Here is a 22,500-nt window from a genome sequence, read left to right on the forward strand (position 1 = left end):
TGGCACTAACCAGACCAGAGTAACACACAAACACATAATCCTTCCATGGCACTAAACAGACCAGAGTAACACACACACCCTCCCAACCCTGGAATGATACTAACCAGACCAGAATAGTGTGGTTTCACTCAGCTACATAATCATTAATAAGCATAGTGTAGGACAGATTTACCTTTCCTCTCTCATTCATCCAACAACGCTGTCCTGGTTACTGTCCTGGTTACTGTCCTTGTTAATGTCCTGGTTACTGTCCTGGATACTGTCCTGGATACGGTCCTGGACACGGTCCTGGATACTGTCCTGGTTACGGTCCTGGGATACGGTCCTGGATACTGTCCTGGTTACGGTCCTGGATACGGTCCTGGTTACTGTCCTGGATACTGTCCTGGATACTGTCCTGGATACTGTCCTGGATACGGTCCTGGATATGGTCCTGGATACTGTCCTGGTTACGGTCCTGGATACGGTCCTGGATACGGTCCTGGTTACTGTCCTGGTTACTGTCCTGGTTACTATCCTGGATACGGTCCTGGATACGGTCCTGGATACGGTCCTGGATACTGTCCTGGATACTGTCCTGGATACGGTCCTGGAAACTGTCCTGGCTACGGTCCTGGATAAGGTCCTGGATACGGTCCTGGTTACTGTCCTGGTTACTGTCCTGGTTACTGTCCTGGATACGGTCCTGGATACTGTCCTGGATACGGCCATGGATACTGTCCTGGATACGGTCCTGGATACTGTCCTGGATACTGTCCTGGATACTGTCCTGGATACGGCCCTGGATACGGCCCTGGATACTGTCCTGGTTACTGTCCTGGATACAGTCCTGGATACGGTCCTGGATACTGTCCTGGTTACGGTCCTGGGATACGGTCCTGGTTACGGTCCTGGATACGGTCCTGGATACTGTCCTGGTTACTGTCCTGGTTACTGTCCTGGATACTGTCCTGGTTACTGTCCTGGATACTGTCCTGGATACGGTCCTGGATACTGTCCTGGTTACGGTCCTGGATACGGTCCTGGTTACTGTCCTGGTTACTGTCCTGGTTACTGTCCTGGTTACTGTCCTGGATACGGTCCTGGATACGGTCCTGGTGACGGTCCTGGATACTGTCCTGGATACGGTCCTGGATACTGTCCTGGTTACGGTCCTGGATAAGGTCCTGGATACGGTCCTGGTTACTGTCCTGGTTACTGTCCTGGTTACTGTCCTGGATACGGTCCTGGATACGGTCCTGGATACGGTCCTGGATACGGCCCTGGATACGGCCCTGGATACTGTCCTGGATACGGTCCTGGATACGGTCCTGGATACGGTCCTGGATACGGCCTTGGATACTGTCCTGGATACTGTCCTGGATACTGTCCTGGTTACTGTCCTGGATACGGTCCTGGATACGGTCCTAGTTACGGTCCTGGTTACGGTCCTGGATACGGTCCTGGATACGGTCCTGGATACGGCCCTGGATACGGCCCTGGATACGGCCCTGGATACTGTCCTGGTTACTGTCCTGGATACGGTCCTGGATACGGTCCTGGATACGGTCCTGGATACTGTCCTGGATACTGTCCTGGATACGGCCCTGGATACGGCCCTGGATACGGTCCTGGTTACTGTCCTGGATACTGTCCTGGATACGGCCCTGGATACGGCCCTAGATACGGCGCTGGATACGGCCCTGGATACTGTCCTGGATACGGCCCTGGATACTGTCCTGGATACGGCCCTAGATACGGCCCTATGATAGATGAGAGGATTGGATTGGTGTAACCACATTACCTCCTGATGGTGAAATTGTTGCAGAATTGCTTCCACCTTAGGTTGAAGGGTTCAAGGATGGTTATAGATGTACAGAGGGTATTTGTACGTTACCTGTTCGAAGTTCTCGGGTCCTGTGGTAGTGTAGAGCTGCCCTGCTCCGTGGTCTCTCCTCACCTGTCTACCTGTCTGTAGCCTGTACAGGTAGATGTGTGACCTCTAACCTTTGACTTCTAGGTGCTCCAGTCCTGTGGTAGTGTAGAGCTGCCCCGCTCCGTGGTCTCTCCTCACCTGTCTACCTGTCTGTAGCCTGTACAGGTAGATGTGTGACCTCTAACCTTTGACTTCTAGGTGGTCCAGTCCTGTGGTAGTGTAGAGCTGCCCTGCTCCGTGGTCTCTCCTCACCTGTCTGTAGCCTGTACAGGTAGATGTGTGACCTCTAACCTTTGACCTCTAGGTGCTCCAGTCCTGTGGTAGCGTAGAGCTGCCCCGCTCTGTGGTCTCTCCTCACTTATCCAGAGATGCAGTAGACTTCCTGAGAGGTCATCTGTCGCCTAAAGAAATGACCATCTTTGAACTGCTGGGAGATGGGTGGACAAGACCTAGGTACTGGAGAGTGTGTGTGTGTGTGTGTGTGTGTGTGTGTGTTTGTGTGTATGTGGTGTGTGTGTGTGTGGTGTGTGTGTGTATGTGGTGTGTGTGTGTGTGTGTGTGTGTGGTTGCACATGTGTTGATAGAGGTAGATACGTATAGGGGTAAGGTAACTAGACTATACGATAAACAGGGTAGCAGCAGCCTGTATGTGAGTGGGTGTGTGTGTAGAGTCAGTATAAATGGATGTGCATATTATGTGTGAGTGAACAGATGGTGGAATGAGTGTGTGTGAGTGAGTGTGTAGGGCCGTGTGAGTGTGTAGGGCCCTGTGAGTGTGTAGGGCCCTGTGAGTGTGTAAGGGCCCTGTGAGTGTGTGCAAAATCAGAATGAAAGGTCAATATGATACAAGGGTAACTCAGACGGCCCGTGTCCCTGTTGGTAAACATCAGATGTGTCCATCTGAAATCAGAATTTAAGGTCAGTAATAACCTCTACATTTATAGATGGGAGTGATTTGTTATGCTATTATCCCATTGATAACATGTTATCTAAAACCTGCTGTTAAGGCCTGCAATTTATCAGAATGTAGACGTTGTTATAGGCTTGTATGAGCCTTTATAATGTCTTATAGGCCTTGACATATGTCCAGTGATGTAGTGGTAAACTCTGATTGTCGGTCGGGGTGAAATCAATGATGTGGTAAACTGGTGTTTACCCTCCACTACAACCCTGGTTGTCTCTGTGTTTCCCATCCACTACAACCCTGGTTGTCTCTGTGTTTACCATCCACTACAACCCTGGTAGTCTCTGTGTTTACCCTCTACTACAACCCTGGTTGTCTCTGTGTTTACCCTCTACTACAACCCTGGTTGTCTCTGTGTTTACCCTCCACTACAACCCTGGTTGTCTCTGTGTTTACCCTCCACTACAACCCTGGCTGTCTCTGTGTTTACCCTCCACTACAACCCTGGTTGTCTCTGTGTTTACCCTCCACTACAACCCTGGTTGTCTCTGTGTTTACCCTCCACTACAACCCTGGTTGTCTCTGTGTTTACCCTCTACTACAACCCTGGTTGTCTCTGTGTTTACCCTCCACTACAACCCTGGTTGTCTCTGTGTTTACCCTCCACTACAACTCTGGTTGTCTCTGTGTTTACCCTCCACTACAACCCTGGTTGTCTCTGTGTTTACCCTCTACTACAACCCTGGTTATGTCTGTCTGTTTACCCTCCACTACAACCCTGGTTGTCTCTGTGTTTACCCTCCACTACAACCCTGGTTGTCTCTTTGTTTACCCTCCACTACAACCCTGGTTGTCTCTGTGGTTACCCTCCACTACAACCCTGGTTGTCTCTCTGTTTACCCTCTACTACAACCCTGGTTATGTCTGTGTGTTTACCCTCCACTACAACCCTGGTTGTCTCTGTGGTTACCCTCCACTACAACCCTGGTTGTCTCTCTGTTTACCCTCTACTACAAACCTGGTTGTCTCTTTGTTTACCCTCCACTACAACCCTGGTTGTCTCTGTGTTTACCCTCTACTACAACCCTGGTTATGCCTGTGTGTTTACCCTCCACTACAACCCTGGTTGTCTCTGTGTTTACACTCCACTACAACCCTGGTTGTCTCTGTGTTTACCCTCCACTACAACCCTGGTTATGTCTGTGTTTACCCTCCACTACAACCCTGGTTGTCTCTGTGTTTACCCTCCACTACAACCCTGGTTGTCTCTGTTTACCCTCCACTACAACCCTGGTTGTCTCTGTGTTTACCCTCTACTACAACCGTGGTTGTCTCTGTTTACCCTCCACTACAACCCTGGTTGTCTCTGTGTTTACCCTCCACTACAACCCTGGTTGTCTCTGTGTTTACCCTCCACTACAACCCTGGTTGTCTCTGTGTTTACCCTCCACTACAACCCTGGTTGTCTCTGTGTTTACCCTCCACTACAACCCTGGTTGTCTCTGTGTTTACCCTCCACTACAACCCTGGTTGTCACTGTGTTTACCCTCCACTACAACCCTGGTTGTCTCTGTGTTTACCCTCCACTACAACCCTGGTTGTCTCTGTGTTTACCCTCCACTATAACCCTGGTTGTCTCTGTTTACCCTCTACTACAACCCTGGTTGTCTCTGTGTTTACCCTCCACTACAACCCTGGTTGTCTCTGTGTTTACCCTCTACTACAACCCTGGTTGTCTCTGTGTTTACCCTCCACTACAACCCTGGTTGTCTCTGTGTTTACCCTCCACTACAACCCTGGTTGTCTCTGTGTTTACCCTCCACTACAACCCTGGTTGTCTCTGTGTTTACCCTCCACTACAACCCTGGTTGTCTCTGTGTTTACCCTCCACTACAACCCTGGTTGTCTCTGTGTTTACCCTCTACTACAACCCTGGTTGTCTGTCTGTTTACCCTCCACTACAACCCTGGTTGTCTCTGTGTTTACCCTCCACTACAACCCTGGTTGTCTCTTTGTTTACCCTCCACTACAACCCTGGTTGTCTCTGTGGTTACCCTCCATTACAACCCTGGTTGTCTCTCTGTTTACCCTCTACTACAACCCTGGTTATGTCTGTGTGTTTACCCTCCACTACAACCCTGGTTGTCTCTGTGGTTACCCTCCACTACAACCCTGGTTGTCTCTCTGTTTACCCTCTACTACAACCCTGGTTGTCTCTTTGTTTACCCTCCACTACAACCCTGGTTGTCTCTGTGTTTACCCTCTACTACAACCCTGGTTATGTCTGTGTGTTTACCCTCCACTACAACCCTGGTTGTCACTGTGTTTACCCTCCACTACAACCCTGGTTGTCTCTGTGTTTACCCTCCACTACAACCCTGGTTGTCTCTGTGTTTACCCTCCACTACAACCCTGGTTGTCTCTGTTTACCCTCTACTACAACCCTGGTTGTCTCTGTGTTTACCCTCCACTACAACCCTGGTTGTCTCTGTGTTTACCCTCCACTACAACCCTGGTTGTCTCTGTGTTTACCCTCCACTACAACCCTGGTTGTCTCTGTGTTTACCCTCCACTACAACCCTGGTTGTCTCTGTGTTTACCCTCCACTACAACCCTGGTTGTCTCTGTGTTTACCCTCCACTACAACCCTGGTTGTCTCTGTGTTTACCCTCTACTACAACCCTGGTTGTCTGTCTGTTTACCCTCCACTACAACCCTGGTTGTCTGTCTGTTTACCCTCCACTACAACCCTGGTTGTCTCTGTGTTTACCCTCCACTACAACCCTGGTTGTCTCTGTGGTTACCCTCCATTACAACCCTGGTTGTCTCTCTGTTTACCCTCTACTACAACCCTGGTTATGTCTGTGTGTTTACCCTCCACTACAACCCTGGTTGTCTCTGTGGTTACCCTCCACTACAACCCTGGTTGTCTCTCTGTTTACCCTCTACTACAACCCTGGTTGTCTCTTTGTTTACCCTCCACTACAACCCTGGTTGTCTCTGTGTTTACCCTCTACTACAACCCTGGTTATGCCTCTGTGTTTACCCTCTACTACAACCCTGGTTATGCCTGTGTGTTTACCCTCCACTACAACCCTGGTTGTCTCTGTGTTTACCTCTATTACAACCCTGGTTGTCTCTGTGTTTTCCCTCTACTACAACCCTGGTTGTCTCTGTGTTTACCCTCCACTACAACCCTGGTTGTCTCTTTGTTTACCCTCCACTACAACCCTGGTTGTCTGTCTGTTTACCCTCCACTACAACCCTGGTTGTCTGTCTGTTTACCCTCCACTACAAACCTGGTTGTCTGTCTGTTTACCCTCTACTACAACCCTGGTTATGTCTGTGTGTTTACCCTCCACTACAACCCTGGTTGTCTCTGAGTTTACCCTCCACTACAACCCTGGTTGTCTCTGTGTTTACCCTCCACTACAACCCTGGTTGTCTCTGTGTTTACCCTCCGCTACAACCCTGGTTGTCTGTCTGTTTACCCTCCGCTACAACCCTGGTTGTCTCTGTGTTTACCCTCCACTACAACCCTGGTTGTCTCTGTGTTTACCCTCCACTACAACCCTGGTTGTCTCTGTGTTTACCCTCCACTACAACCCTGGTTTTCTCTGTGTTTACCCTCCACTACAACCCTGGTTGTCTCTGTGTTTACCCTCCACTACAACCCTGGTTGTCTCTGTGTTTACCCTCCACTACAACCCTGGTTGTCTCTGTTTACCCTCTACTACAACCCTGGTTGTCTCTGTGTTTACCCTCCACTACAACCCTGGTTGTCTCTGTGTTTACCCTCTACTACAACCCTGGTTGTCTCTGTGTTTACCCTCCACTACAACCCTGGTTGTCTCTGTGTTTACCCTCCACTACAACTCTGGTTGTCTCTGTGTTTACCCTCCACTACAACCCTGGTTGTCTCTGTGTTTACCCTCCACTACAACCCTGGTTGTCTCTGTGTTTACCCTCTACTACAACCCTGGTTGTCTGTCTGTTTACCCTCCACTACAACCCTGGTTGTCTCTGTGTTTACCCTCCACTACAACCCTGGTTGTCTCTTTGTTTACCCTCCACTACAACCCTGGTTGTCTCTGTGGTTACCCTCCTGTTACGAATCCCTTTTGGCCCGACAGTCTAGGGGGGATGGTAGTGAGACCCGTAACATAACTCATGTAAATTATAACAGTGACAAAGTAAAAGTGAACGAAATAACCACGACATCCGAAATAATACCGTCAAACTCAGGGTTTATTTCTAAACACACGGTAATGGGGGGAGCAGGAAAAAGGGGCTGAGCTGGACCCAAGGAAAGAAACAATAAGTATTCAAAACACCCCTAAGCTAGACTAGCCTATTTCAACAACAGCTAACTAACTAACCAAAAATACAGTGGGTGGTCCGCCCAGTTCTAACTAGTGTGTTTTAACAAAGTTTACCTACGGGTAGTGTATGCCCATGGGCGACTTGTCTTGGTTTCCCCCTTTTCCCACCAGCAACAAACAAACACCATAACCAAAACAATACTCACAGGTGATGACAAAGTGCTATGGAGGTGCTCAAACAAAAGAGAGGTTAATTAATACACAGAGAGCGCGTGCAAAACAGAGGTCTACAAACATGGCATTTACAAAGATTGAGCTCTCCTGAAATCTACAAGAACAGCGATCTACCAACATAGCATTACAAAGATTGAGCTCTCCTGAAATCTACCAAGAACAGCTATCTACCAACATGGTATTACAAAGATTGAGCTTGAAATCTATATAGAACAGAGATCTACCAACATAGCATTACAAAGATTGAGCTCTAGAGCAAACAAATGATAGGGTTTTTAAACCAAGGGAAAGGAACTGTGATAGGGTAGGAAACAGGAGGAGGTGTGTCTTCTGATTGATGGGTTGATTGTTGACTGATTGGGGAGTAATGATTTTCACCTGTGAGGGGAGAAGGAGAGAAAAGAACACACACAGGATACACACAGACACAGGATACCTGTATCCGTAACACCTCCACTACAACCCTGGTTGTCTCTGTTTACCCTCTACTACAACCCTGGATGTCTCTGTGTTTACCCTCCACTACAACCCTGGTTATGTCTGTGTTTACCCTCCACTACAACCCTGGTTGTCTCTGTGTTTACCCTCCACTACAACCCTGGTTGTCTCTGTTTACCCTCCACTACAACCCTGGTTGTCTCTGTGTTTACCCTCCACTACAACCCTGGTTGTCTCTGTTTACCCTCCACTACAACCCTGGTTGTCTCTGTGTTTACCCTCCACTACAACCCTGGTTGTCTCTGTGTTTACCCTCCACTACAACCCTGGTTGTCTCTGTTTTTACCCTCCACTACAACCCTGGTTGTCTCTGTGTTTACCCTCCACTACAACCCTGGTTGTCTCTGTGTTTACCCTCCACTACAACCCTGGTTGTCTCTGTGTTTACCCTCCACTACAACCCTGGTTGTCTCTGTGTTTACCCTCCACTACAACCCTGGTTGTCACTGTGTTTACCCTCCACTACAACCCTGGTTGTCTCTGTGTTTACCCTCCACTACAACCCTGGTTGTCTCTGTGTTTACCCTCCACTACAACCCTGGTTGTCTCTGTTTACCCTCTACTACAACCCTGGTTGTCTCTGTGTTTACCCTCCACTACAACCCTGGTTGTCTCTGTGTTTACCCTCTACTACAACCCTGGTTGTCTCTGTGTTTACCCTCCACTACAACCCTGGTTGTCTCTGTGTTTACCCTCCACTACAACCCTGGTTGTCTCTGTGTTTACCCTCCACTACAACCCTGGTTGTCTCTGTGTTTACCCTCCACTACAACCCTTGTTGTCTCTGTGTTTACCCTCTACTACAACCCTGGTTGTCTGTCTGTTTACCCTCCACTACAACCCTGGTTGTCTCTGTGTTTACCCTCCACTACAACCCTGGTTGTCTCTGTGTTTCCCCTCGCTACAACCCTGGTTGTCTGTCTGTTTACCCTCCGCTACAACCCTGGTTGTCTCTGTGTTTACCCTCCACTACAACCCTGGTTGGCTCTGTGTTTACCCTCCACTACAACCCTGGTTGTCTCTGTGTTTACCCTCCACTACAACCCTGGTTTTCTCTGTGTTTACCCCCCACTACAACCCTGGTTGTCTCTGTGTTTACCCTCCACTACAACCCTGGTTGTCTCTGTGTTTACCCTCCACTACAACCCTGGTTGTCTCTGTGTTTACCCTCCACTACAACCCTGGTTGTCTCTGTTTACCCTCTACTACAACCCTGGTTGTCTCTGTGTTTACCCTCCACTACAACCCTGGTTGTCTCTGTGTTTACCCTCCACTACAACCCTGGTTGTCTCTGTTTACCCTCTACTACAACCCTGGTTGTCTCTGTGTTTACCCTCCACTACAACCCTGGTTGTCTCTGTGTTTACCCTCTACTACAACCCTGGTTGTCTCTGTGTTTACCCTCCACTACAACCCTGGTTGTCTCTGTGTTTACCCTCCACTACAACCCTGGTTGTCTCTGTGTTTACCCTCCACTACAACCCTGGTTGTCTCTGTGTTTACCCTCCACTACAACCCTGGTTGTCTCTGTGTTTACCCTCTACTACAACCCTGGTTGTCTGTCTGTTTACCCTCCACTACAACCCTGGTTGTCTCTGTGTTTACCCTCCACTACAACCCTGGTTGTCTCTGTGTTTACCCTCCGCTACAACCCTGGTTGTCTGTCTGTTTACCCTCCGCTACAACCCTGGTTGTCTCTGTGTTTACCCTCCACTACAACCCTGGTTGGCTCTGTGTTTACCCTCCACTACAACCCTGGTTGTCTCTGTGTTTACCCTCCACTACAACCCTGGTTTTCTCTGTGTTTACCCTCCACTACAACCCTGGTTGTCTCTGTGTTTACCCTCCACTACAACCCTGGTTGTCTCTGTGTTTACCCTCCACTACAACCCTGGTTGTCTCTGTGTTTACCCTCCACTACAACCCTGGTTGTCTCTGTTTACCCTCTACTACAACCCTGGTTGTCTCTGTGTTTACCCTCCACTACAACCCTGGTTGTCTCTGTGTTTACCCTCTACTACAACCCTGGTTGTCTCTGTGTTTACCCTCCACTACAACCCTGGTTGTCTCTGTGTTTACCCTCCACTACAACCCTGGTTGTCTCTGTGTTTACCCTCCGCTACAACCCTGGTTGTCTGTCTGTTTACCCTCCGCTACAACCCTGGTTGTCTCTGTGTTTACCCTCCACTACAACCCTGGTTGTCTCTGTGTTTACCCTCCACTACAACCCTGGCTGTCTCTGTGTTTACCCTCCACTACAACCCTGGTTGTCTCTGTGTTTACCCTCCACTACAACCCTGGTTGTCTCTGTTTACCCTCTACTACAACCCTGGTTGTCTCTGTGTTTACCCTCCACTACAACCCTGGTTGTCTCTGTGTTTACCCTCTACTACAACCCTGGTTGTCTCTGTGTTTACCCTCCACTACAACCCTGGTTGTCTCTGTGTTTACCCTCCACTACAACTCTGGTTGTCTCTGTGTTTACCCTCCACTACAACCCTTGTTGTCTCTGTGTTTACCCTCCACTGCAACCCTGGTTGTCTCTGTGTTTACCCTCTACTACAACCCTGGTTGTCTGTCTGTTTACCCTCCACTACAACCCTGGTTGTCTCTGTGTTTACCCTCCACTACAACCCTGGTTGTCTCTTTGTTTACCCTCCACTACAACCCTGGTTGTCTCTGTGGTTACCCTCCACTACAACCCTGGTTGTCTCTGTTTACCCTCTACTACAACCCTGGTTGTCTCTGTGTTTACCCTCCACTACAACCCTGGTTATGTCTGTGTTTACCCTCCACTACAACCCTGGTTGTCTCTGTGTTTACCCTCCACTACAACCCTGGTTGTCTCTGTTTACCCTCCACTACAACCCTGGTTGTCTCTGTGTTTACCCTCCACTACAACCCTGGTTGTCTCTGTTTACCCTCCACTACAACCCTGGTTGTCTCTGTGTTTACCCTCCACTACAACCCTGGTTGTCTCTGTGTTTACCCTCCACTACAACCCTGGTTGTCTCTGTTTTTACCCTCCACTACAACCCTGGTTGTCTCTGTGTTTACCCTCCACTACAACCCTGGTTGTCTCTGTGTTTACCCTCCACTACAACCCTGGTTGTCTCTGTGTTTACCCTCCACTACAACCCTGGTTGTCTCTGTGTTTACCCTCCACTACAACCCTGGTTGTCACTGTGTTTACCCTCCACTACAACCCTTGTTGTCTCTGTGTTTACCCTCCACTACAACCCTGGTTGTCTCTGTGTTTACCCTCCACTACAACCCTGGTTGTCTCTGTTTACCCTCTACTACAACCCTGGTTGTCTCTGTGTTTACCCTCCACTACAACCCTGGTTGTCTCTGTGTTTACCCTCTACTACAACCCTGGTTGTCTCTGTGTTTACCCTCCACTACAACCCTGGTTGTCTCTGTATTTACCCTCCACTACAACCCTGGTTGTCTCTGTGTTTACCCTCCACTACAACCCTGGTTGTCTCTGTGTTTACCCTCCACTACAACCCTGGTTGTCTCTGTGTTTACCCTCTACTACAACCCTGGTTGTCTGTCTGTTTACCCTCCACTACAACCCTGGTTGTCTCTGTGGTTACCCTCCACTACAACCCTGGTTGTCTCTGTTTACCCTCTACTACAACCCTGGTTGTCTCTGTGTTTACCCTCCACTACAACCCTGGTTATGTCTGTGTTTACCCTCCACTACAACCCTGGTTGTCTCTGTGTTTACCCTCCACTACAACCCTGGTTGTCTCTGTTTACTCTCCACTACAACCCTGGTTGTCTCTGTGTTTACCCTCCACTACAACCCTGGTTGTCTCTGTTTACCCTCCACTACAACCCTGGTTGTCTCTGTGTTTACCCTCCACTACAACCCTGGTTGTCTCTGTGTTTACCCTCCACTACAACCCTGGTTGTCTCTGTGGTTACCCTCCACTACAACCCTGGTTGTCTCTCTGTTTACCCTCTACTACAACCCTGGTTATGTCTGTGTGTTTACCCTCCACTACAACCCTGGTTGTCTCTGTGGTTACCCTCCACTACAACCCTGGTTGTCTCTCTGTTTACCCTCTACTACAACCCTGGTTGTCTCTTTGTTTACCCTCCACTACAACCCTGGTTTTCTCTGTGTTTACCCTCTACTACAACCCTGGTTATGTCTGTGTGTTTACCCTCCACTACATCCCTGGTTGTCTCTGTGTTTACCTCTATTACAACCCTGGTTGTCTCTGTGTTTTCCCTCCACTACAACCCTGGTTGTCTCTGTGTTTACCCTCCACTACAACCCTGGTTGTCTCTGTGTTTACCCTCTACTACAACCCTGGTTGTCTCTGTGTTTACCCTCCACTACAACCCTGGTTGTCTCTTTGTTTACCCTCCACTACAACCCTGGTTGTCTCTGTGGTTACCCTCCACTACAACCCTGGTTGTCTCTCTGTTTACCCTCTACTACAACCCTGGTTATGTCTGTGTGTTTACCCTCCACTACAACCCTGGTTGTCTCTGTGGTTACCCTCCACTACAACCCTGGTTGTCTCTCTGTTTACCCTCTACTACAACCCTGGTTGTCTCTTTGTTTACCCTCCACTACAACCCTGGTTGTCTCTGTGTTTACCCTCTACTACAACCCTGGTTATGTCTGTGTGTTTACCCTCCACTACATCCCTGGTTGTCTCTTTGTTTACCCTCTACTACAACCCTGGTTATGTCTGTGTGTTTACCCTCCACTTCAACCCTGGTTGTCTCTGTGTTTACCTCTATTACAACCCTGTTTGTCTCTGTGTTTACCCTCCACTACAACCCTGGTTGTCTCTGTGTTTACCCTCCACTACAACCCTGGTTGTCTCTGTGTTTACCCTCTACTACAACCCTGGTTGTCTCTGTGTTTACCCTCCACTACAACCCTGGTTGTCTCTTTGTTTACCCTCCACTACAACCCTGGTTGTCTGTCTGTTTACCCTCCACTACAACCCTGGTTGTCTGTCTGTTTACCCTCTACTACAACCCTGGTTATGTCTGTGTGTTTACCCTCCACTACAACCCTGGTTGTCTCTGAGTTTACCCTCCACTACAACCCTGGTTGTCTCTGTGTTTACCCTCCACTACAACCCTGGTTGTCTCTGTGTTTACCCTCCGCTACAACCCTGGTTGTCTGTCTGTTTACCCTCCGCTACAACCCTGGTTGTCTCTGTGTTTACCCTCCACTACAACCCTGGTTGTCTCTGTGTTTACCCTCCACTACAACCTTGGTTGTCTCTGTGTTTACCCTCCACTACAACCCTGGTTGTCTCTTTGTTTACCCTCCACTACAATCCTGGTTGTCTCTGTGGTTACCCTCCACTACAACCCTGGTTGTCTCTCTGTTTACCCTCTACTACAACCCTGGTTATGTCTGTGTGTTTACCCTCCACTACAACCCTGGTTGTCTCTGTGGTTACCCTCCACTACAACCCTGGTTGTCTCTCTGTTTACCCTCTACTACAACCCTGGTTGTCTCTTTGTTTACCCTCCACTACAACCCTGGTTGTCTCTGTGTTTACCCTCTACTACAACCCTGGTTGTCTCTCTGTTTACCCTCTACTACAACCCTGGTTGTCTCTTTGTTTACCCTCCACTACAACCCTGGTTGTCTCTGTGTTTACCCTCTACTACAACCCTGGTTATGTCTGTGTGTTTACCCTCCACTACATCCCTGGTTGTCTTTTTGTTTACCCTTTACTACAACCCTGGTTATGTCTGTGTGTTTACCCTCCACTACAACCCTGGTTGTCTCTGTGTTTACCCTCCACTACAACCCTGGTTGTCTCTGTGTTTACTCTCCACTACAACCCTGGTTGTCTCTGTGTTTACCCTCTACTACAACCCTGGTTGTCTCTGTGTTTACCCTCCACTACAACCCTTGTTGTCTCTTTGTTTATCCTCCACTACAACCCTGGTTGTCTGTCTGTTTACCCTCCACTACAACCCTGGTTGTCTGTCTGTTTACCCTCTACTACAACCCAGGTTATGTCTGTGTGTTTACCCTCCACTACAACCCTGGTTGTCTCTGAGTTTACCCTCCACTACAACCCTGGTTGTCTCTGTGTTTACCCTCCACTACAACCCTGGTTGTCTCTGTGTTTACCCTCCTCTACAACCCTGGTTGTCTGTCTGTTTACCCTCCACTACAACCCTGGTTGTCTGTCTGTTTACCCTCTACTACAACCCTGGTTGTCTCTGTGTTTACCCTCCGCTACAACCCTAGTTGTCTCTGTGTTTACCCTCCACTACAACCCTGGTTGTCTCTTTGTTTACCCTCCACTACAACCCTGGTTGTCTGTCTGTTTACCCTCTACTACAACCCTGGTTGTCTGTCTGTTTACCCTCCACTACAACCCTGGTTGTCTCTGTGTTTACCCTCTACTACAACCCTGGTTATGTCTCTCTGTTTACCCTCCACTACAACCCTGGTTGTCTCTGTGTTTACCCTCTACTACAACCCTGGTTGTCTCTGTTTACCCTCTACTATAACCCTGGTTGTCTCTGTGTTTACCCTCTACTACAACCCTGGTTATGTCTGTGTGTTTACCCTCCACTACAACCCTGGTTGTCTCTGTTTACCCTCCACTACAACCCTGGTTGTCTCTGTTTACCCTCTACTACAACCCTGGTTGTCTCTGTGTTTACCCCAGAGCGGACTGGCCACGGGACCAGTGTGCCTCTACCTACTTCCCTAAGTTCAGGAACGGGTGGGAGCCCCCAGCTGAGCTGTTCAGGACCGCCCCATGGGAGACAGAGGGATCAGGAGAACCTCCCATGTCCTTCATGTCCCACCCCATGTCCCCACACAAGTCAGAAGAGGTGAGAGGGAGGAAGATTGATCAGTAGGAAAACAGCTGTAGTAATTTCTGGACCGCTGTTCGTTTCAGTCCTTATAGTAGACCACTGTTAGTTCTTCATTTGTTTGTTTACATTTCTTCTCGCTTATAAGCTCTTGGTTTGCAAAACAGGTTTGAATACTTTGAGCACAGGGTGTTAGGATAGTCAGACACACACAGTACCATTCCATATCATCACTTTACAATGATAATAAAATCCTCTCATTTTCAGTTTTTCGGAACCCAGTCTTCCAGCTCATCAAATGGGTGAGTTTATGATATTTCTAGTTAATGTGATTCTACATTACAACACACTGCTACTTTTCTCATTGTTGTTACTTCTTTTTATTTAATTTGATTTAACTTTGTTGTTTCTTGAGCTGCATTGTAATCTGTACACATGTTAAGACTGTTTGTTGTTTGTGACTCTGTGACATTTGTCTCCTGTCTCAGGTCCTACAATGGTCTGGCGTCCTCGTCCCGTAAATATGCTAAGATCTGCTACCACTTTGTGGCCCGCAACGCCAACGAACTGTCAGTACTGCAGGACGAGGTGGTGGAGGTACGACATCTATATTATAATACTGTCAGTACTGCAGGACGAGGTGGTAGAGGTACGACATCTATATTATAATACTGTCAGTACTGCAGGACGAGGTGGTAGAGGTACGACATCTATATTATAATACTGTCAGTACTGCAGGACGAGGTGGTGGAGGTACGACATCTATATTATAATACTGTCAGTACTGCAGGACGAGGTGGTAGAGGTACGACATCTATATTATAATACTGTCAGTACTGCAGGACGAGGTGGTAGAGGTACGACATCTATATTATAATACTGTCAGTACTGCAGGACGAGGTGGTAGAGGTACGACATCTATATTATAATACTGTCAGTACTGCAGGACGAGGTGCTAGAGGTACGACATCTATATTATAATACTGTCAGTACTGCAGGACGAGGTGGTAGAGGTACGACATCTATATTATAATACTGTCAGTACTGCAGGACGAGGTGCTGAAGGTACGACATCTATATTATAATACTGTCAGTACTGCAGGACGAGGTGGTAGAGGTACGACATCTATATTATAATACTGTCAGTACTGCAGGACGAGGTGGTAGAGGTACGACATCTATATTATAATACTGTCAGTACTGCAGGACGAGGTGCTAGAGGTACGACATCTATATTATAATACTGTCAGTACTGCAGGACGAGGTGGTAGAGGTACGACATCTATATTATAATACTGTCAGTACTGCAGGACGAGGTGGTGGAGGTACGACATCTATATTATAATACTGTCAGTACTGCAGGACGAGGTGGTGGAGGTACGACATCTATATTATAATACTGTCAGTACTGCAGGACGAGGTGGTAGAGGTACGACATCTATATTATAATACTGTCAGTACTGCAGGACGAGGTGGTAGAGGTACGACATCTATATTATAATACTGTCAGTACTGCAGGACGAGGTGGTAGAGGTACGACATCTATATTATAATACTGTCAGTACTGCAGGACGAGGTGGTAGAGGTACGACATCTATATTATAATACTGTCAGTACTGCAGGACGAGGTGGTAGAGGTACGACATCTATATTATAATACTGTCAGTACTGCAAGACGAGGTGGTAGAGGTACGACATCTATATTATAATACTGTCAGTACTGCAGGACGAGGTGCTAGAGGTACGACATCTATATTATAATACTGTCAGTACTGCAGGACGAGGTGGTAGAGGTACGACATCTATATTATAATACTGTCAGTACTGCAGGACGAGGTGCTAGAGGTACGACATCTATATTATAATACTGTCAGTACTGCAGGACGAGGTGGTAGAGGTACGACATCTATATTATAATACTGTCAGTACTGCAGGACGAGGTGGTAGAGGTACGACATCTATATTATAATACTGTCAGTACTGCAGGACGAGGTGGTAGAGGTACGACATCTATATTATAATACTGTCAGTACTGCAGGACGAGGTGGTAGAGGTACGACATCTATATTATAATACTGTCAGTACTGCAGGACGAGGTGCTGGAGGTACGACATCTATATTATAACACTGTCAGTACTGCAGGACGAGGTGGTAGAGGTACGACATCTATATTATAATACTGTCAGTACTGCAGGACGAGGTGGTAGAGGTACGACATCTATATTATAATACTGTCAGTACTGCAGGACGAGGTGCTGGAGGTACGACATCTATATTATAATACTGTCAGTACTGCAGGACGAGGTGGTGGAGGTACGACATCTATATTATAATACTGTCAGTACTGCAGGACGAGGTGGTAGAGGTACGACATCTATATTATAATGCTGTCAGTACTGCAGGACGAGGTGGTAGAGGTACAACATCTATATTATAACACTGTCAGTACTGCAGGACGAGGTGGTAGAGGTACGACATCTATATTATAATACTGTCAGTACTGCAGGACGAGGTGCTAGAGGTACGACATCTATATTATAATACTGTCAGTACTGCAGGACGAGGTGGTAGAGGTACGACATCTATATTATAATACTGTCAGTACTGCAGGACGAGGTGCTGGAGGTACGACATCTATATTATAATACTGTCAGTACTGCAGGACGAGGTGGTGGAGGTACGACATCTATATTATAATACTGTCAGTACTGCAGGACGAGGTGGTAGAGGTACGACATCTATATTATAATACTGTCAGTACTGCAGGACGAGGTGGTAGAGGTACGACATCTATATTATAATACTGTCAGTACTGCAGGACGAGGTGGTAGAGGTACGACATCTATATTATAATACTGTCAGTACTGCAGGACGAGGTGGTAGAGGTACGACATCTATATTATAATACTGTCAGTACTGCAGGACGAGGTGGTAGAGGTACGACATCTATATTATAATACTGTCAGTACTGCAGGACGAGGTGGTAGAGGTACGACATCTATATTATAATACTGTCAGTACTGCAGGACGAGGTGCTAGAGGTACGACATCTATATTATAATACTGTCAGTACTGCAGGACGAGGTGGTAGAGGTACGACATCTATATTATAATACTGTCAGTACTGCAGGACGAGGTGCTAGAGGTACGACATCTATATTATAATACTGTCAGTACTGCAGGACGAGGTGGTAGAGGTACGACATCTATATTATAATACTGTCAGTACTGCAGGACGAGGTGGTAGAGGTACGACATCTATATTATAATACTGTCAGTACTGCAGGACGAGGTGGTAGAGGTACGACATCTATATTATAATACTGTCAGTACTGCAGGACGAGGTGGTAGAGGTACGACATCTATATTATAATACTGTCAGTACTGCAGGACGAGGTGCTGGAGGTACGACATCTATATTATAATACTGTCAGTACTGCAGGACGAGGTGGTGGAGGTACGACATCTATATTATAATACTGTCAGTACTGCAGGACGAGGTGGTAGAGGTACGACATCTATATTATAATACTGTCAGTACTGCAGGACGAGGTGGTAGAGGTACGACATCTATATTATAACACTGTCAGTACTGCAGGACGAGGTGGTAGAGGTACGACATCTATATTATAATACTGTCAGTACTGCAGGACGAGGTGCTAGAGGTACGACATCTATATTATAATACTGTCAGTACTGCAGGACGAGGTGGTAGAGGTACGACATCTATATTATAATACTGTCAGTACTGCAGGACGAGGTGCTGGAGGTACGACATCTATATTATAATACTGTCAGTACTGCAGGACGAGGTGCTAGAGGTACGACATCTATATTATAATACTGTCAGTACTGCAGGACGAGGTGGTAGAGGTACGACATCTATATTATAATACTGTCAGTACTGCAGGACGAGGTGGTAGAGGTACGACATCTATATTATAATACTGTCAGTACTGCAGGACGAGGTGGTAGAGGTACGACATCTATATTATAATACTGTCAGTACTACAGGACGAGGTGGTAGAGGTACGACATCTATATTATAATACTGTCAGTACTGCAGGACGAGGTGGTAGAGGTACGACATCTATATTATAATACTGTCAGTACTGCAGGACGAGGTGCTGAAGGTACGACATCTATATTATAATACTGTCAGTACTGCAGGACGAGGTGGTAGAGGTACGACATCTATATTATAATACTGTCAGTACTGCAGGACGAGGTGGTGGAGGTACGACATCTATATTATAATACTGTCAGTACTGCAGGACGAGGTGGTAGAGGTACGACATCTATATTATAATACTGTCAGTACTGCAGGACGAGGTGGTAGAGGTACGACATCTATATTATAATACTGTCAGTACTGCAGGACGAGGTGGTGGAGGTACGACATCTATATTATAATACTGTCAGTACTGCAGGACGAGGTGCTAGAAGTACAACATCTATATTATAATACTGTCAGTACTGCAGGACGAGGTGGTAGAGGTACGACATCTATGTTATAATACTGTCAGTACTGCAGGACGAGGTGGTAGAGGTATGACATCTATATTATAATACTGTCAGTACTGCAGGACGAGGTGGTAGAGGTACGACATCTATATTATAATACTGTCAGTACTGCAGGACGAGGTGCTGGAGGTATGACATCTATATTATAATACTGTCAGTACTGCAGGACGAGGTGCTAGAGGTACAACATCTATATTATAATACTGTCAGTACTACAGGACGAGGTGGTAGAGGTACGACATCTATATTATAATACTGTCAGTACTGCAGGACGAGGTGGTAGAGGTACGACATCTATATTATAATACTGTCAGTACTGCAGGACGAGGTGGTGGAGGTACGACATCTATATTATAATACTGTCAGTACTGCAGGACGAGGTGGTAGAGGTATGACATCTATATTATAATACTGTCAGTACTGCAGGACGAGGTGGTAGAGGTACGACATCTATATTATAATACTGTCAGTACTGCAGGACGAGGTGCTGGAGGTATGACATCTATATTATAATACTGTCAGTACTGCAGGACGAGGTGCTAGAGGTACAACATCTATATTATAATACTGTCAGTACTACAGGACGAGGTGGTAGAGGTACGACATCTATATTATAATACTGTCAGTACTGCAGGACGAGGTGGTAGAGGTACGACATCTATATTATAATACTGTCAGTACTGCAGGACGAGGTGGTGGAGGTACGACATCTATATTATAATACTGTCAGTACTGCAGGACGAGGTGGTGGAGGTACGACATCTATATTATAATACTGTCAGTACTACAGGACGAGGTGGTAGAGGTACGACATCTATATTATAATACTGTCAGTACTGCAGGACGAGGTGGTGGAGGTACGACATCTATATTATAATACTGTCAGTACTGCAGGACGAGGTGCTAGAGGTACGACATCTATATTATAATACTGTCAGTACTGCAGGACGAGGTGGTAGAGGTACGACATCTATATTATAATACTGTCAGTACTGCAGGACGAGGTGCTGGAGGTACGACATCTATATTATAATACTGTCAGTACTGCAGGACGAGGTGGTAGAGGTACGACATCTATATTATAATACTGTCAGTACTGCAGGACGAGGTGCTAGAGGTACGACATCTATATTATAATACTGTCAGTACTGCAGGACGAGGTGGTAGAGGTACGACATCTATATTATAATACTGTCAGTACTGCAGGACGAGGTGCTAGAGGTACGACATCTATATTATAATACTGTCAGTACTGCAGGACGAGGTGGTAGAGGTACGACATCTATATTATAATACTGTCAGTACTGCAGGACGAGGTGGTAGAGGTACGACATCTATATTATAATACTGTCAGTACTGCAGGACGAGGTGCTAGAGGTACGACATCTATATTATAATACTGTCAGTACTGCAGGACGAGGTGGTGGAGGTACGACATCTATATTATAATACTGTCAGTACTGCAGGACGAGGTGGTAGAGGTACGACATCTATATTATAATACTGTCAGTACTGCAGGACGAGGTGCTAGAGGTACGACATCTATATTATAATACTGTCAGTACTGCAGGACGAGGTGGTAGAGGTACGACATCTATATTATAATACTGTCAGTACTGCAGGACGAGGTGCTAGAGGTACGACATCTATATTATAATACTGTCAGTACTGCAGGACGAGGTGCTGGAGGTACGACATCTACAGTTGAAGTCGGAAGTTTACATACACTTAGGTTGGAGTCATTAAAACTTGCTTTTCAATCACTCCACACATTTCTTGTTAACAAACTATAGTTTTGGCAAGTCGGTTAGGACATCTACTTTGTGCATGACACAAGTCATTTTTCCAGCAATTGTTTAAACAGCTTGGAAAATTCCACAAAATTATGTCATGGCTTTAGAAGCATCTGATAGGCTAATTGACATCATTTGAGTCAATTGGAGATGTACCTGTGGATTTATTTCATGGCATACCTTCAAACTCAGTGCCTCTTTTGCTTGACATCATTGGAAAATCAAAAGAAATCAGTCAAGACTTCAGAAAAAAAATTGTAGACCTCCTCAAGTCTGGTTCATCCTTGGGAGCAATTTCCAAACGTCTGAAGGTACCACGTTCATCTGTACACACAATAGTAAACAAGTATAAACACCATGGGACCACGCAGCCGTCATACCGCTCAGGAAGGAGACGCGTTCTGTCTCCTAGAGATGAACGTACTTTGGTGCAAAAAGTGCATATCAATCCCAGAACAACAGCAAAGGACCCTGTGAAGATGCTGGAGGAAACAGGTACAAAAGTATGTATATCCACAGTAAAGCAAGTTCTATATCGCCATAACCTGAAAGGCCGCTCAGCAAGGAAGAAACCACTGCTCCAAAACTGCCATAAAAATCCAGACTACGATTTGCAACTGCACATGGGGACAAAGATCCTACTTTTTGTAGAAATTTCCTTTGGTCTGATAAAACAAAAGTAGAACTGTTTGACCATAATGAACATCGTTTTGTTTGGAGGAAAAAGGGGGAGGCTTGCAAGCCGAAGAACACCATCCCATCCGTGAAGCACGGGGGTGGCAGCATCATGTTGTGGGGGTGCTTTGGGGCAGGAGGGACTGGTGCACTTCACAAAATAGATGGCATCATGAAAATCATGAAAACATCTCAAGACATCAGTCATGAAGTTAAAGCTTGGTTGCAAATGGGTCTTCCAAATGGACAAGGACCCCAAGCATACTTCCAAAGTTGTGGCAAAATGGCTTAAGGACAACAAAGTCAAGGTATTGGAGTGGCCATCACAAAGCCCTGACCTCAATCCTATAGAAAATGTGTGTGCAGAACTGAAAAAGCGTGTGCGAGCAAGGAGGCCTACAAACCTGACTCAGTTACACCAGCTCTGTCAGGAGGAATGGGCCAAACTTCATCCAACTTATTGGGTGAAACTTGTGGAAGGCTACCCGAAACGTTTCACCAAAGTTAAACAATTTAAAGGCAATGCTACCAAATACTAATTGAGTGTATGTAAACTTCTGACCCACTGGGAATGTGATGAAAGAAATAAAAACTGAAATAAATAATTTGCTACTATTATTCTGACATTTCACATTCTTAAAATAAAGTGGTGATCCTAACTGACCTAAGACAGGGAATTTCTACTAGGATTAAATGTCAGGAATTGTGAAAAACTGAGTTTAAATGTATTTGGCGAAAGGTGAATGTAAACTTCTGACTTCAACTGTATAAACTGGCAGCGACTTAGACCGCTTGACCACCAGATAAGAT

At 46.6% G+C, this 22,500-nt stretch overlaps 1 protein-coding gene across 4 annotated transcripts in view; it reads left to right on the forward strand.

The window, feature by feature from the left end:
* LOC139406303 (EPS8 signaling adaptor L2) overlaps positions 1-22,500 on the forward strand; it is a 124,739-nt gene that overhangs the window by 90,114 nt on the left and 12,125 nt on the right. For all 4 annotated transcript variants that reach the window (XM_071148775.1, XM_071148774.1, XM_071148777.1 and 1 more), the window contains 4 exons: positions 2,220-2,368; positions 14,548-14,716; positions 14,966-15,000; positions 15,187-15,295. In XM_071148775.1, coding sequence (XP_071004876.1) covers positions 2,220-2,368; positions 14,548-14,716; positions 14,966-15,000; positions 15,187-15,295 — 462 coding nt within the window. The remainder of the gene's footprint in view (positions 1-2,219; positions 2,369-14,547; positions 14,717-14,965; positions 15,001-15,186; positions 15,296-22,500) is intronic.

This window comes from Oncorhynchus clarkii, chromosome 4 (genome assembly GCF_045791955.1).
Source record: "Oncorhynchus clarkii lewisi isolate Uvic-CL-2024 chromosome 4, UVic_Ocla_1.0, whole genome shotgun sequence".
Lineage (NCBI taxonomy): Eukaryota > Metazoa > Chordata > Actinopteri > Salmoniformes > Salmonidae > Oncorhynchus > Oncorhynchus clarkii.